Source organism: Tenebrio molitor, chromosome 1 (assembly GCF_963966145.1).
Source record: "Tenebrio molitor chromosome 1, icTenMoli1.1, whole genome shotgun sequence".
NCBI lineage: Eukaryota > Metazoa > Arthropoda > Insecta > Coleoptera > Tenebrionidae > Tenebrio > Tenebrio molitor.
The window spans coordinates 42,161,447-42,176,127 of NC_091046.1; the positions used below are offsets into that span (position 1 = coordinate 42,161,447).

Genomic DNA, 14,681 nt, shown 5'->3' on the forward strand with positions numbered 1-14,681 from the left:
TTTTTAGATTCTCGGAATTAAAAGCAAAACGCCGGGAGATTATTATTTTGAAAACGTTTACTACCTGTCAGCTTTTTGTATATTTTTTTTTAATAATGATAGGCTGCTTTTTGTAGAAATATGGCGATGGAAAATACAAGATCCTTGTAACAAACAATCTATTAGGTCATTAGGTAACATGCATGTTTGTTGTTTTGTAATAAATATTCCTTAAAAACAAAGAGATTAATTAATAACCATAAAATGCAAATGCTCATCAGTTTATGCACAAAATCTAAAATTATCTTAACTAAAATTACGATCAAAGATGATGGCATTTAACCAACCAGGAGCTCAATCCTGAGAGAATTTTTGATTAAAATCTGTATCGATGTCCATTTGTACCAAAATGTATTGCTGGTTGTCTAGTCGATTCTATCTAATGAAAATTATGGCTTTTGCAACTGTAGTGTTTACATCGGATTGAGGTTATGTCAAGTTAAAAGAGGTTAGGTTATGTGTTGTGAAACGTGATGTTTACAGTTATTGGCGTAAATAAGGTCCTGCCTTTAAGTTTGTGTCAGTTGTGCAAAACAGTTTAAATAAAAATGCCCAAAGAACAGTATCGTGAGACTGACGTCGCGAGAAAAATGTAAGTATTTCGCAACACCCCCGGCTCTTTTGTAACACGTTGTCTTAGCTCGCACGTAAGTTTCGGCGTCGAGAGTGCAGAATCGATGCAGCAGCAGTCTCATATTCACGTCGTTGCAAAAAATTTGTACAACCAAGACGTCCAACGCACCCCGATCCCATACGGAGTCCTCGATAAAAGACTCGTAGGTCACAATAATTTTTTTGCGAATTTAGCCCCAACAGTTGGTTTTAGGGAACAAACTCGAAAGAGTCGCCGTGCCAGACTTGCGGTAAAAACATAAATTCGTGCGTCGGGCATTTTGGTTACGTGGATCTGGAGCTGCCGGTTTTTCACGTGGGATACTTCCGGAGCATCATTTGTATACTCCAGACGATATGCAAACATTGCGCGCGCGTCCTTCTCCCGGAGGCCGACAAGACGCAGTACAGAATCCGTTTGTCCAATGAAAATCTGAGTTACATGACTAAAAGAGCCATCAGGAAGAAGATCATCGATAAGTGTAAGAAACTGACAAAGTGTCCCCATTGCAAAGAGACGAACGGGTTTGTCAAAAAGATGACGGCGAGCAAAGGGAGCACTGGGGGGTCAGTTTTGAAGATAATGTGTGAGAAAAATAGGAGTGGTGATAAAGAAGCAATAATGAAGGAACATATAGGTAAGTGTGGGATTTCATCCAAACATTTTGTGTGATAGCGTTGTTTTAGAAAAATTCAGCGCCGCCATTGAAGCCAACCCCGAAATAAAAAACGCCCTAACTGCGACTACCGTGTCACAAATCCTCACGCCCATTGACGTTTTGAAATTATTTGAACGCATCCCGCAGAGCGACATTCCTTTACTAGCGATGGACGGACGCAGGTTTATGCTCGATTTCAGTTTTGATCACAAAAATTGACACTTTTTCAAATTCAAGGTCACAACCGAAAGATTTAATTTTTACGAGGATGTTGGTACCACCTGTTTCCATCAGACCTTCCGTTGTATCCGATTTAAAAGCGGGAACGTACGTTTTTTATTGTAATTATGAAGTATTGCGCGTGATTTCGTTGTATCTTTTTTTAAGGAACGAGGATGACCTGACCATGAGACAGTCCGAGATTATTTTCATTAACGACGTGATTAAGAAGCACAAATTATCGGGCGCTTCCGTGAACATGTATCAAGAAGGGTGGGATTTTCTGCAGTTGCAGACGGCGCTGTACATTAACAGCGAACTGTCTGGGGTTCCCCTCGCCATGATGGTAAATTAGGAACTCGCCTCTCGCTTATCGTACTATAGATGGCGCTGTTTTCAGCCTAAGAAGCCAGGTCGCGGCCTCGTTCAGCGCCTAAAAGGCAAACAGGGCAGATTTCGGGGAAATCTTTCAGGAAAACGTGTAGACTTTTCGTCCAGAACCGTGATATCACCGGACCCGACTCTACAAATCGACCAGGTCGGTGTTCCGATGCACGTCGCAAAAATTCTTACTTTTCCCGAGAGAGTGATTCACGCGAACATCGACGCTATGAGGCAGTTGGTCATCAACGGACCTGACAAGTGGCCCGGTGCTAACTACGTCCAACAGAAAGGATCGGCGTTCAAGAAATTTCTCAAATACGGAAACAGAGAGAAGCTGGCCCAGGACTTGAAATTGGGGGATCTGGTGGAACGACATCTGCACGACAACGATATTGTTTTGTTTAATCGACAGCCCAGTCTGCACAAGTTGTCCATTATGGCGCACCGGGCCAAGATTCATAAGCACAGAACGTTCAGGTAACAAAAACATTTGAGGTCAAGTGGTCTGGTGCTTGCTTTTGTTTCCGTTGACGTATGGCGTAGCTTCATTAGTTGTCAAATATTTCGTGTAGAACGAAAGAGCGGAAGCAGACTACCATCAATACGTACATATTTTGGAGACTGTTGAAAGAGTTAAATTATGTAAGAAAACCGTGGACTGCTTGACAACAAATTTATTTGATCGGTTGTTAAATACTTTGAAAGTCCAAGTCACGACCTGGTGTATTATAACCGGCTTGTTCAAAAGTGTAGTTTGAGTTATAAAATCTACACTTTATTTTTTAAGTATTTTACCCTGTTTTTAAGGTATATTTAAAAAAGCAAAACTATATTGGCTTGTTCAGGACGTTTTGCTTTTTTAAGGGTTTTTACCTGTTATAATTTTCTAAAATTTTCTTTAAATCTTTCTTAATAGTACGTAAATTCAGTGGTGGAATATCCATCCCCCACTGGACTTTCATATCCTTTGTGTATTAATTAATTTTTTGTTCGATACCTCCCTAGAAAGTGGTTACCAGTGGATGAAGGTTTAACTTTCGCTCACGCACTTTTGCTCACGCATAATTGAAATTCGATTTTGTGAAAAACAATTTGTTTATTGAAAAATAATTACATACCAATAATAACTAACAATTTTATATAATTCATCACAACGACAGCCATAGAATATGCCCATCATCAGTACAACTTTCTGAATGATCCACTCTTGGTCCGCCGCTTCCAGTAAAAACTTGCAAACATTGATTCTTGAAAAACTTGCAACTTTTTTCGGTTAATAGTTTCCACATTTTATTTCCAAAAAGGAGGTGAGACTGCTGAACCTGTACCATTTATTAAAACGACTAATAGCTTATTAAAAAATCTCGTAGAGTCCGCCCGTTCTAAGAGTAGCACACTGAGTCATGCGAATCTGACAAGTAGAATCTTACCAGTGGCGTAACGTGTGCGCACTCCACTGAAATCACATGGTTCAAAAAGATATTGCAAAAAGGATTCAATCGAAGGTAAAATAACAAAACCAAATTTTTTTATCGGATAAATTTTTCAATTTTACGAAATCCTTTTGCTTTGACAATTTTACGAATTGAATTTGGGCATTTTTATTCTGGTTAGGCCCGAGAGCTTTAGCGCGCGGGATTAACCTTTGAATAAAAATGCCCAAATTCAACGACATCGTGTTATTTTTGGCAAGATTAATTCCAGAATACAAACTTTAACGTTAATTATCTTTTTATGCAATTTTAATCGCTTTTGACAGATGACAGACTGGCAAGACGATTTATCCGCGATAAACATTTTTGATTGGATGAAAGCAAGCGCTCTGATTGGCTGAACACACACGTTTGATGTTGCTGCAGACGTTTTGTGACTCAGATATTACTTGTGCCTTTGCATATCCAACTTTTGCAAGTTTTTACGCAAGTACCTAAAGCACCTATACTTATTTATTGCCGTATTTAAATACATTTTTCAACGAGACAGATAAGATCCGTATCTTACCGTTGTTTTTGTCCTCTGGGGTTTTTTGTACCTAGCGATTCACAGCGTTGCGTTATAAAAACATTTAAAATAACAAGCGGGTGCGCCTCTTGCATATTAATTAGGTGCAATGAGTGCTAATTGTTGCCACTGCTTTAAGGATGTTAGTGGAAAAGCGGCACACGTTAAGTGTGATGGCTGTTCATTAAACATCCACATACGTTGTCTGACTTTGTGTGAAAGAGAAGTTGAATCTATCAAATCTCGGTCTGCTAATATTAAAGTGCTCTGCAACCGATGCAACGTAACGTTTACTACTCTCGTGTCAAAAATGGATTATTCCCTAGGATTTAGGGATATTCGTTACTAGGTTGCCATAAATTTGGTTAGGTTGGAGGCTATGTGGTTTCTGGTGACAAACAAAAGATATCCCAAAAATGTAAGACAGCAAATTAATTGTAACAGTTGCAAATGACTAATTTCTCGCTAAGTGATAGATGATTTTTCGTTTCACAATCAATTTTGGTTACTGGCGTTATATTTGGATTTAATCTCTCAATTCAAAGTAACCAACCTTAGGCTTTTGAAAATTCTAGTTACACACAACATGAAAAACGTTATTTCCCTAAAAGTTCGAATTCTAGGGAGTAATCCATTTTTGACACGAGAGTATTATGGCGGAGATAAAAACTCTTGTTAAATAGTATAAAAGTTTTGCTAAACAATGTCAGCAAAACTCCTAAAAAATTGCGCTATATCGTTGTCTACACCTCTGTCTGAAATAATGACATCCTCGTTCGCGGCTGGTGTTCTGCCGAAGGAGTGGTTTTTTATAAATAAGAGCACGAGACGAAGTCGAGGGCTTTTATTTGATAATAATTGGTCTTCTGACCGAATAATTTATGGATGTTTGAGTTCATTAGCAAAAAAATTGCCGATATTAAAATTTTGCACGAGGGGTATACGGCTGATTATTTCCTGAATAGAATGAAAACAAACGCATTGTTTCCAATCCTTTTTATTCAAAATATTAAAAAAAAAAATCAGGTATGTACCGACATTTTTTATCGGATTATTTGGGTAATTTTTTGTTTTCTCGTTTTGATTGGTCAATAGTTGTCACGCAACTGGTTGCTAAACACGTGAAGGAAATAATCACCAAAAATTATATTTTGAGGTATTGGCCACTATTTTCATCATTTATCCCACTGTGCGGCATTTAGAAACCACTCTTCTCAGCCCTCTTGTGATCAGCCAAAAAGGTTGAATAATAACAAGAAAGTCGCAAATGAAAAACTTTATTACTACATACTCGTATTATTACTAGGATGTAGTTGGAGCATGTTCCTCATTTTCGATTGCAATTCTTAATTCCTCTTCCTCATAATCTGTGGAAGCACTGCAAAAAATACAATTATTAATTTCATGGGGGCTTAGAATGTTTCCCAACGTGAATAGTGTGCTGATAGCGGTTAAGGCTCTATTGAAATTTCTGTTCTTTTTATTTTTTTTTTTAATTGCCATTCTCGTTTTTTGCCATACGGCTTTTACGGTACCTTTCGGTCGGCCGTTTTTTCAATTCATTTTCCTTGTTTCTTTGCATATCCTTTCTTCAGGTGATGCGACGGGGCTCCGGGGCACTTTCCCCGGCCACCCACGCCCATTCCACCTCACATTCACAGACATACACAACAACATTTATACACCCATGGGCGCCTTTCCCGACGGGACTCGAACCCGTGCTGACCTCGCGGTGGTGGCCGAAAGAGTGTTGATTCTTCCTTCCACCACCCTACCGTCAGCCCCGGCGGAGGTTCCTTCCTTTGAAAAAATCCTCCCTCCTTCGGTGGGATTCGAACCCACTAGCATTGGGACCGCGATCTCGGAGTACTTTCTCCGACAGCCATGCGGCCACCGAGCCACCTTCTTTTTAAAAATTATTGTGCATTGTGGCCTCATGCTGCTTGTCAAGTTCAAACTTAATCCTAACGGATTGCACCCATTTATGTGATCTTCAGTAAAGAAGAATGGATCCACTTCTCCATCAAAAAGGATTACTTCGATCGTGTCGGCTGTAATTCTTAAGACTCCGTAGAATTCTTTTCCAGTTTTATAAATCACTCGCACCGGGAATTTCACCATGTTTCTGCTTTTCTTTGGTAATCGCAACTGCCGCATTTGCATATCAACCTCTAAAATTAAAAGAGAAGCAGTTTTTTAAATTTTTTTACCTTTTAGGTATCAATTGTATGCGTACCTTCGACCATATTTACAATCAGGAAACGCTAAAAAAGCATCTAAAAATTTCTTAAGTTTTATAAAAACTGCACCAGTACACACCAAGAACAGCGTTACCACTACAGAAAACTTAAGGACTTAAGGTCAAGAAATGAAAACTCCCTAAGTTTGAATTATTGGTGGCAAAGGTCAGAGCCCCCTCGTGTCGTCGTGGAGGTACTAACGCTCACAGTTCCAAATTTAAATGGGCTCTTTAATGGCTTTTTGTTTGGTTAATCATAAAGTTAACTTTTAACCAAAATTATTAATTTGATTTGACCGAACACAGGTAGTTTACCATCTCCAGTTTTTGTCACCGAAAATGTTTCTTGTTCAAATGACATTTTGAATTTGAAGTCAAGAAACTCTTTCTTTTATTGCTGCTTTGAAATTAAATTCGTGAATCTTTTCCTTATTGTTCGTTTTTTTTTTGTGTTTAGTGTTGTTATTGTTCTTTGTTATATTGCACATTTATTATTATTTTACCGTGAAGCGCCCGTTTTGTGGCGCCCTCATCGGCGGAAATTGTCTCCTTTTCGGAAACATTTTCATGCCGGTTATAATACCGCAGGTCGTGGTCCAAGTAGAATTATTTTTGTTTTGAAATATTGTAGATTTAACGAATGCGTTTGCAATCCCTACAACGCGGATTTCGACGGCGACGAGATGAACTTACACTTGCCCCAGACCGAAGAAGCCAAAGCCGAAGCTCTGATCTTGATGGGGGTATAATAGCTATTCATATTACAAGAATATTATACGATTTATAATATCGAGGACGTTGCGAAGTGACGAGGCGCCAGCCGAGGCATCCTCCTAGCGACGTTCGAGATTGTTTAAACCGCTAATATTCGAGTTAATTCAAAGCTTTATCGTATCATTGTATCTAACGTATTCTGACAGCGTAACTAATGTACTATGTATTATGAGTAATGATACGATAAAATAATTATTGTTGAAAAATGTATTACTGGATGGAGTTCTTTTTAGAATAAAAATAATTTGGTAACACCACGTAATGGTGAGCTTTTGATCGCGGCCACACAAGATTTCTTGACCGGGGGTTATCTTCTCTCCAAGAAAGACACTTTTCTGGACTACACTCAAGCCTGTCAGTTGGCAGGGTCGCTACTGGCGGATACTGACACACACATGCAAATCCACCTACCCACACCTTGCATCCTAAAGGTAAGAAACAAAACACTATTCCTTGGCACTTGAGAGACTCGCTGCGGTCGTGTGTGTAAACTTCCCACTTGTAAAAAAAAAGTGCTTTGCGCACACGTTGCATAAATGACTGTCATGTTTAGCCCAGACGCCTGTGGTCCGGTAAGCAAATCTGCAGCCTCATTTTCCGCCCCAACAGAAAATGTCCGGTCAAAGCGAACTTGGAAGCCAAGGGCAAAGCCTACACCAAAAACAGAGAGTTGTGCGTGAAAGACTCTTACGTTTTGATCAGGAACTCGGAACTGATCGCCGGAACCCTCGACAAGACCCATCTCGGAAGCGGAAGCAAAGGCAGCAACATTTTCTACGTCATCTTGCGAGACTTCGGCCAAGATTACGCCATAAAGTCGATGTGGAGACTGGCCAAGCTCACTTCTTTCTACCTGATCAACACCGGTTTTTCAATCGGAGTGGGAGACGTCACTCCCAGCCGGAGCTTGTTGCGGAGGAAACAGAACTTGCTGGACGAGGGGTTGGCTCCACCGTCCCAACTCGGACAAAGACTAATCTGAAGCTTTCAGGTACTCGAAGTGCGACGGATACATCCGCCAGATGGCAGAAGGTCGCCTCCCGACCCAACCAGGTTGCACCGTGGAGGAGACCCTCGAAGCCGTCATCCTCAAGGAGCTGTCGGTTATTCGCGAGCACGCAGGTCAGGCGTGTCTGGCGGAGCTGCACCCCACGAACAGTCCTCTCACCATGGCGCTGTCGGGGTCCAAAGGCTCCTTCATTAACATCTCTCAGATGATCGCCTGCGTGGGGCAGCAAGCTTTGAACGGCAAAAGAGTACCAGACGGGTTCGAAAACCGGTCGCTGCCACACTTCGAACATCACTGTGAGTTCAGCAACAGTTTGGATCGTGCAAAGAAAAATTAATTTTGCTTTAGCCAAAACTCCAGAAGCTAAGGGTTTCGTCGAGAACAGTTTTTTCACGGGTTTGACCCCCACGGAATTTTTTTTCCACACGATGGGAGGTCGTGAGGGTTTGGTGGATACAGCGGTCAAGACCGCGGAGACTGGGTACATGCAAAGGAGGCTGGTCAAGGTAAATTGTCCCAACAGTAGAGTATGTTCAGATTGAGAAGTACATGGGCGGTCGTGCGACCAGTACAATCAGACACCACGTGATGTGTACTTTTCTTTTCGAGCGTACTCTAAGCGTCCGTCAAGATTGATTAAATCGAACAAAATAATAGATAGGTAAATTAAAATTATTTTAGTCGTTGGAGGATTTGGTGGTGCATTACGACGGTTCCGTAAGAAACGCTGAGGGGGACATTGTGCAAGTTAATTACGGTTGTGACAGCTTAGATCCTACTTACATGGAAGGTAGAGTAATGTTTTGAGCGTTTGTTGTGCACAAAGTTTACATTTGTTTTGGTAGGAAAAGATTGTCCAGTAGACTTTGAGCGTGTCTTGAGGCATGTCCAGGCAAGATGTCCTTATCGTGACGAAATCGCCTTAAACGGCCACCAAATCAGAAGAGCAACGAAAACGTTTTTGGAAACGGACGCCCTCAACGAGTGTAGCCCAGAATTTAGAACGGAACTCACGTTAGTATTTGCACTTGGTAAATGACGGTTTAGTGTAATATGTGTTTCTGTAGGGATTTTATGAATAAGATAGCTGACCGAATGGAGGAAATAGAAAAGAAGTTTGGCGACCACGACGTCGTCAAAGAGATAGAAAGACTGACTTGCAGCCAGTTGGTGACGTTTCTGCAAACGTGCGGACAGAAATACATCAGAGCCATCATAGAACCGGGAACGGCGGTGGGAGCTTTAGCTGCACAAAGCATCGGCGAACCGGGCACTCAGATGACTCTCAAGACGTTCCATTTCGCCGGCGTGGCCAGCATGAACATCACACAAGGAGTTCCCAGGTAGTAATGTCAAAATTGACAGTTGTCACGTGACCGACTTGTAAGAAACTTATCGTTGAAAATATTTGTGCAGGATCAAAGAAATCATCAACGCGAGTAAGCACATCAGCACACCGATCATCACGGCCAGTTTGACCGACCCGCGCGACATCGGCTTCGCCCGAGAAGTCAAAGCGAGAATCGAAAGGACCACCCTCGGAGAAGTGGCGTCGTTCATCGACGAGATCTACACGCAATACGACAGTTTCCTCCTCATCCAGCTGAACTACGACAGGATTAAACTGCTCAGGTTGGAAATCAGCGCGGAGACGGTGCGATACAGGTGTGCCAACGTGATTTCTCGTTCGATTTGGTGTTAACAAGTCGTTTCAGTATTTGCACTTCAAAGTTGAAACTGAAGCCGACCGAGGTGCGAGTCGAAAGCGAAACCATCATAACGGTGCACCCGAGCGGGAACAAACACTCGATGCGGTACAACTTTTCGTTGAACGAGCTGAAGGCGAAAATACCGAGCGTCGTGGTGAAAGGGTTGCCGACGGTCAACAGAGCTGTGATAGCCAAAGAGGCGAAAGGTGGCGACACGGTGTACAATTTGTGCGTCGAAGGCGACAATCTGAGGGAGGTTATCGCCACGTACGGCGTCCAGGGGACGAAAACCGTGTCTAACAACATCATCGAGGTTGCCAACACGTTGGGGATCGAAGCGGCGAGGTTTGTGCCGTCGGGATTGTTTTTCTTGTTTGATTTGAACAATTGTAGGGAGACGATTATGTCCGAGATTAAAATGGTGATGGAGAATCACGGCATGAGCGTCGATTACCGACATATCATGTTGTTGGCGGCTCAGATGACGCACACGGGCGAGGTTTTGGGGATCACGCGCTACGGACTGTCTAAAATGAAACAGTCTATTCTCAATTTGGCTTCAGTGAGTATTTTTATTACATAGTTACTGTTGTATGCTAATTGTTCGTTTGTAGTTTGAAAAAACGGCTGATCACTTGTTCGACGCGGCCTATTACGGACAAACCGACAAAATTAACGGAGTCTCGGAAAATATCATAATGGGGATGCCAGCGCCTATAGGTACAGGAATTTTCAAACTACTCCACAAGCCCATGCATGTGGAGGAGAATCCACAGTCGGAACCGTTACTATTTGAAACTGCTATGGCTGAATAAAATATGTATTTTATAGAAATGTTACATTAAAAACAAATAAACTAAGATTCTTTTTTCTGTTGTACTAATTCACGCAAGCTATTTGTTGCATCCTTTAAACTATTTTGCAAATATGCCATGTTATTTACCAACACCTTAATCTTCTCCTCAGACAGAGCTTGCTTCTTCTGCAAACTCTCCTTGACTTGATCTATGGGTGTGAGAACAAACATTCGACCTACTGACTCATAAGTCTTGGTGCCCTCTTCCAGTGAAGAAATTTCCCTGTTAAATCAATAGATACATAAAAAGAACGCATGTTTCGGGCTTTACCTTTCTGTAAAAGCTGCGTGCTGTTTATTTCTCTGTAAAGTTTCTATTTGTAAGTCTGCTATGCGCAATTTTTGTGCTGTGTCAATTTGCTTTTCTTGCAGCTCTGTGAAGGCCTAAAATTGGGAATTTTACAACTACAATCGTAGCCGTCAAGCAAAATATACCTTTTTTAATTCCATATCCACCTTAGACATGCTTGAAAGCAATTAATTAATTATTTTTAAGGCAATGAGACTATAATTTCTAAATTAGGAAATTTGGAGCAAAACACAAGTGACAGACACCACTACCAACTTCGCGATATTTCAATATAAAAATGTTTGGTGTTTTTTCGAAATTTTTGTTCAAATTATGCATCTAACGTACAGGAAACCTTATGTTTATCTTTCAAAATCGTAAATTGACGTTGCACAATTAAAAATAGTCACTTGTTGTTTCAATATTATACATCCATTTAGTTTATTCGGAATTTTATTGTTGGCAGGCCTGCACCCTATCCTTTCCTCATGGCCGGTCGTGCTGACGGCCTAGACTTTATCTGTTTTGCATTAATTTAAATCACTGGTGAGTAAACAATTACTAAAACTTATTTAACAACATTTACAAGACATGCCAAAGACGTGCAGATATTTTTGGGTACTCATTTGCGACTCGACTTTTAGGTTAGGTGTCACTGAAACTTAACATATTGTAAGTTAACATGTCACGAAGAAAGGCCACCGAAGAAACTGACAAATTAACACGAATCGCTATCGTAAATAGCGATAAGTGCAAACCGAAACGATGCAGGCAAGAATGCAAGAAATCCTGCCCTGTTGTTCGCATGGGCAAATTATGTATTGAAGTAATACCGAACAGTAAACTTGCGTCAATTTCAGAAGAGTTATGCATCGGTTGCGGTATTTGTGTGAAGGTTTGTCACCAAACATCGACCAACATTTGATTAATGCAATTTTTCACGCAGAAATGTCCTTTTGAAGCCATCACGATTATCAATCTTCCCAGTAACTTGGAAAGGGATACGACGCATCGTTACGGCAAGAACTCGTTCAAACTTCACAGATTACCGATTCCGCGTCCCGGTGAAGTTTTGGGACTTGTCGGTACCAACGGTATCGGCAAATCGACCGCCTTGAAGATATTAGCCGGCAAGCAAAAACCCAATCTGGGCCGCTACTCTGATCCTCCCGACTGGACCGAAATCCTGAGCCATTTCAGAGGCTCCGAACTGCAAAACTACTTCACAAAGATATTGGAAGATGACTTGAAAGCTTTAATCAAACCACAATACGTCGACCAGATCCCTAAAGCTGTCAAAGGGACGGTGGGGCAGCTTTTGAACAAGAAAAACGAACTTAACAATCAAGACGAAATTTGTGAAATGTTGGACTTGACACATATACGAGACAGGACGATAGAAGCCTTGTCCGGTGGGGAGTTGCAGCGTTTTGCCTGCGCCATGGTGTGCATACAGGATGGAGATATTTTTATGTTTGATGAACCTAGCTCGTATTTGGACGTCAAGCAGAGACTCAACGCTGCCCAGACCATTCGGTCACTATTGCATCCAGATAAGTAAGTATAAGAGAAAAAAACTGAACGTGCAAGGTGGTGACGCGAGAGTAGGTCAGTTGCACCGCGCGTGCGCCATCTATGTTTGGTACCCGATATGAAGCTTCCTTTCGCCGATTGGTTCGTAACTAAGCTCAAAAAAATTTTGGTCATCGCAAGTCCTCTTTTTAGAGCTTATTCTTTGACACATCCAGATACGTAACCTCACTTTCATCATCATTTTTAATGTAAATTAAGAATATCCTCGTAAATCATTAATTTAAAATAAAAACCATCATGTCTGGTCAGTTCTAAGAAGTGAATAAATGACATTTGACATTTGGTTTGACAGGTGACGAAACAAGGCCAACGTTGACCGAAACAAGCAATCACGATGCCTTTTGACCACATTTTTTCAGAATTATATGTTTTCGTGACTGATTTTATGTTGCCCTTACATCCAATTGCTTTGTTTTTATTTCGTCCATTAAAAGTCGGAGATCAAATAATAATAATTGTGTTTATGACCTACAAATTGCGACATTTGAAATAAAATTTTTCTATCAGTTGGATATTATGTAAAAATAGAACATTCCAGATGTTTATTTGCTGTCATTTTGTTGATTACATAGCGGTACTATTATCATAAAATTGATTTCGCCCTCATTATGTCTCATAATATGATTATATTATAATTGGTGCTATTTATAAATTGCGGAATTTCTCATAAATAAAATTCCATAAAACCATAACTGTTTGCGATTGTGTCATGCTTGTGTCACATAAACAAACACATCCGTTCCGTTTTAACAGTGTACCCGCATCACACATTTTCCTGTAGTCTTATCGTTCATATTTTTTTTTTTCAAATTCAGATTCATCATCGTGGTCGAGCACGATCTGAGCGTCTTGGACTACTTGTCGGACTTCATATGTTGCTTGTATGGAGTTCCTGGAGCTTACGGAGTGGTCACCATGCCCTTCTCCGTACGCGAAGGTAAATAAATGCATTTGAAAAAAAAAACTACCCAAAAACACGTTGCGATTTTAGGAATAAACATATTCTTGGACGGTTTTGTCCCGACGGAGAATCTCCGCTTCCGGGACGAATCTCTGGTGTTCAAAGTGGCCGAATCGGCTACCGAGGAAGAAGTGAAACGCATGAACCACTACGAGTATCCTTCCATGACGAAAACCATGGGTAATTTCCAACTGCACGTGGTCAGGGGCCAGTTTTCCGACTCGGAGATCTTGGTCCTGCTGGGAGAAAACGGCACCGGAAAAACCACTTTCATCAGGATGTTGGCCGGGAATTTGCAGGCGGACGAAGGTTCCGGGGAACTACCAACACTCCACATAAGCTACAAGCCGCAGAAAATCAGTCCGAAATCTCAAGGACTGGTCCGACAACTCCTCCACGAGAAGATCCGAGACGCTTACATCCATCCCCAGGTACTGTTCTCGTTTTGGGAAACTCTCGACACTACATCGTGTGTTGCAGTTCATGGCGGACGTGACCAAACCCTTGAAGATCGACGACATCATCGACCAAGAGGTGCAGAACTTGTCCGGTGGTGAGCTCCAGCGCGTGGCCCTGGCGCTGTGTTTGGGTAAACCGGCGGACGTCTACCTTATCGACGAACCCAGCGCTTACTTGGATTCGGAGCAGCGTTTGGTGGCCGCCAAAGTCATCAAAAGGTGGGTTCGGGTCGAGGTGTCGGCTCAGATCTGATCCGATTCGTTTACAGATTTATTCTGCACGCCAAGAAGACAGGCTTCGTGGTGGAGCACGATTTCATCATGGCGACTTACCTCGCCGACCGCGTCATCGTGTTCGAGGGAGTGCCGTCGGTGAAGACGACGGCCAACACCCCCCAGACGCTCCTGGCCGGGATGAATCGATTTTTGGAGTTGTTGGGGATCACGTTCAGGCGGGACCCCAACAATTTCAGACCTAGGATAAACAAGCAAGAATCTGTGAAGGACGTGGAGCAGAAACGGGCGGGACAGTATTTCTTCCTGGAAGATTAATTTTTGTTAAGGATTAATTTTAACAACACTTGTGTATTACGGCGATTCTTTGCAGGTTTCCGTTTTTTTAAACTATGTGGAAGGCAAATAAATGGATTATTGTAGGTCGTATCATTTATTTACTGTCAACATTGAATTTTCCTCGATTCCTCGAACGGGCGGAAATGCATCATAACTGTCATAAAAACTAGAACTTGTCAGAAATCGGGAGTATTTATGGCATAATTGACACGGTGAAGGTTTAATGAAGCGTTCGTTCGCAATTCCACAATGCTTCAAATTCCTGTCGCTAACGCAACACTGATTGACACCTTCCTGTTTCATTCA

The 14,681-nt window shown here is 41.6% G+C and overlaps 3 protein-coding genes across 3 annotated transcripts; 2 read left to right on the forward strand and 1 right to left on the reverse strand.

Moving 5' to 3' along the window:
* Positions 1–457: 457 nt before the first annotated feature.
* On the forward strand, positions 458–10,532 carry Polr3A (RNA polymerase III subunit A). Its single transcript, XM_069049095.1, has 19 exons — positions 458–631; positions 680–815; positions 866–1,289; positions 1,339–1,492; positions 1,548–1,637; positions 1,698–1,875; positions 1,930–2,390; positions 6,785–6,896; positions 7,161–7,358; positions 7,481–7,869; positions 7,919–8,232; positions 8,285–8,442; positions 8,618–8,726; positions 8,782–8,950; positions 9,004–9,279; positions 9,353–9,601; positions 9,652–9,990; positions 10,039–10,207; positions 10,260–10,532. Exons 1-19 carry the CDS (start codon positions 588–590, stop codon positions 10,458–10,460), a joined length of 4,170 nt encoding a protein of 1,389 aa, XP_068905196.1. The 5' UTR covers positions 458–587; the 3' UTR covers positions 10,461–10,532.
* Positions 10,452–11,096, reverse strand: Pfdn1 (prefoldin 1). The gene is made up of 3 exons (XM_069049179.1): positions 10,937–11,096; positions 10,773–10,885; positions 10,452–10,724 (listed from the first exon to the last, which is right to left on the reverse strand). Exons 1-3 carry the CDS (start codon positions 10,964–10,966, stop codon positions 10,502–10,504), a joined length of 366 nt encoding a protein of 121 aa, XP_068905280.1. The 5' UTR covers positions 10,967–11,096; the 3' UTR covers positions 10,452–10,501.
* Positions 11,097–11,250: 154 nt separating this feature from the next.
* On the forward strand, positions 11,251–14,458 carry pix (ATP-binding cassette sub-family E member 1 pix). Its single transcript, XM_069049106.1, has 7 exons — positions 11,251–11,336; positions 11,435–11,685; positions 11,737–12,347; positions 13,199–13,320; positions 13,375–13,775; positions 13,825–14,021; positions 14,072–14,458. Exons 2-7 carry the CDS (start codon positions 11,473–11,475, stop codon positions 14,352–14,354), a joined length of 1,827 nt encoding a protein of 608 aa, XP_068905207.1. The 5' UTR covers positions 11,251–11,336; positions 11,435–11,472; the 3' UTR covers positions 14,355–14,458.
* Positions 14,459–14,681: the final 223 nt, after the last annotated feature.

Bases quoted from the DNA above. Each gene is read 5' to 3' on its own strand.
- Polr3A (XM_069049095.1), top strand. From the start codon at position 588: ATGCCCAAAGAACAGTATCGTGAGACTGACGTCGCGAGAAAAAT. The intron at 816-865 runs GTAGGTCACAAT...AGTTGGTTTTAG, and splicing joins GAGTCCTCGATAAAAGACTC to GGAACAAACTCGAAAGAGTC. The intron at 9,991-10,038 runs GTTTGTGCCGTC...GAACAATTGTAG, and splicing joins TTGGGGATCGAAGCGGCGAG to GGAGACGATTATGTCCGAGA.
- pix (XM_069049106.1), top strand. From the start codon at position 11,473: ATGTCACGAAGAAAGGCCACCGAAGAAACTGACAAATTAACACGAATC. The intron at 11,686-11,736 runs GTTTGTCACCAA...TTTTTCACGCAG, and splicing joins GTTGCGGTATTTGTGTGAAG to AAATGTCCTTTTGAAGCCAT. The intron at 12,348-13,198 runs GTAAGTATAAGA...TTTCAAATTCAG, and splicing joins TCACTATTGCATCCAGATAA to ATTCATCATCGTGGTCGAGC.
- Pfdn1 (XM_069049179.1), bottom strand. From the start codon at position 10,966: ATGTCTAAGGTGGATATGGAATTAAAAAAG. The intron at 10,886-10,936 runs GTATATTTTGCT...TCCCAATTTTAG, and splicing joins TGGATATGGAATTAAAAAAG to GCCTTCACAGAGCTGCAAGA. The intron at 10,725-10,772 runs GTAAAGCCCGAA...TTGATTTAACAG, and splicing joins CACGCAGCTTTTACAGAAAG to GGAAATTTCTTCACTGGAAG.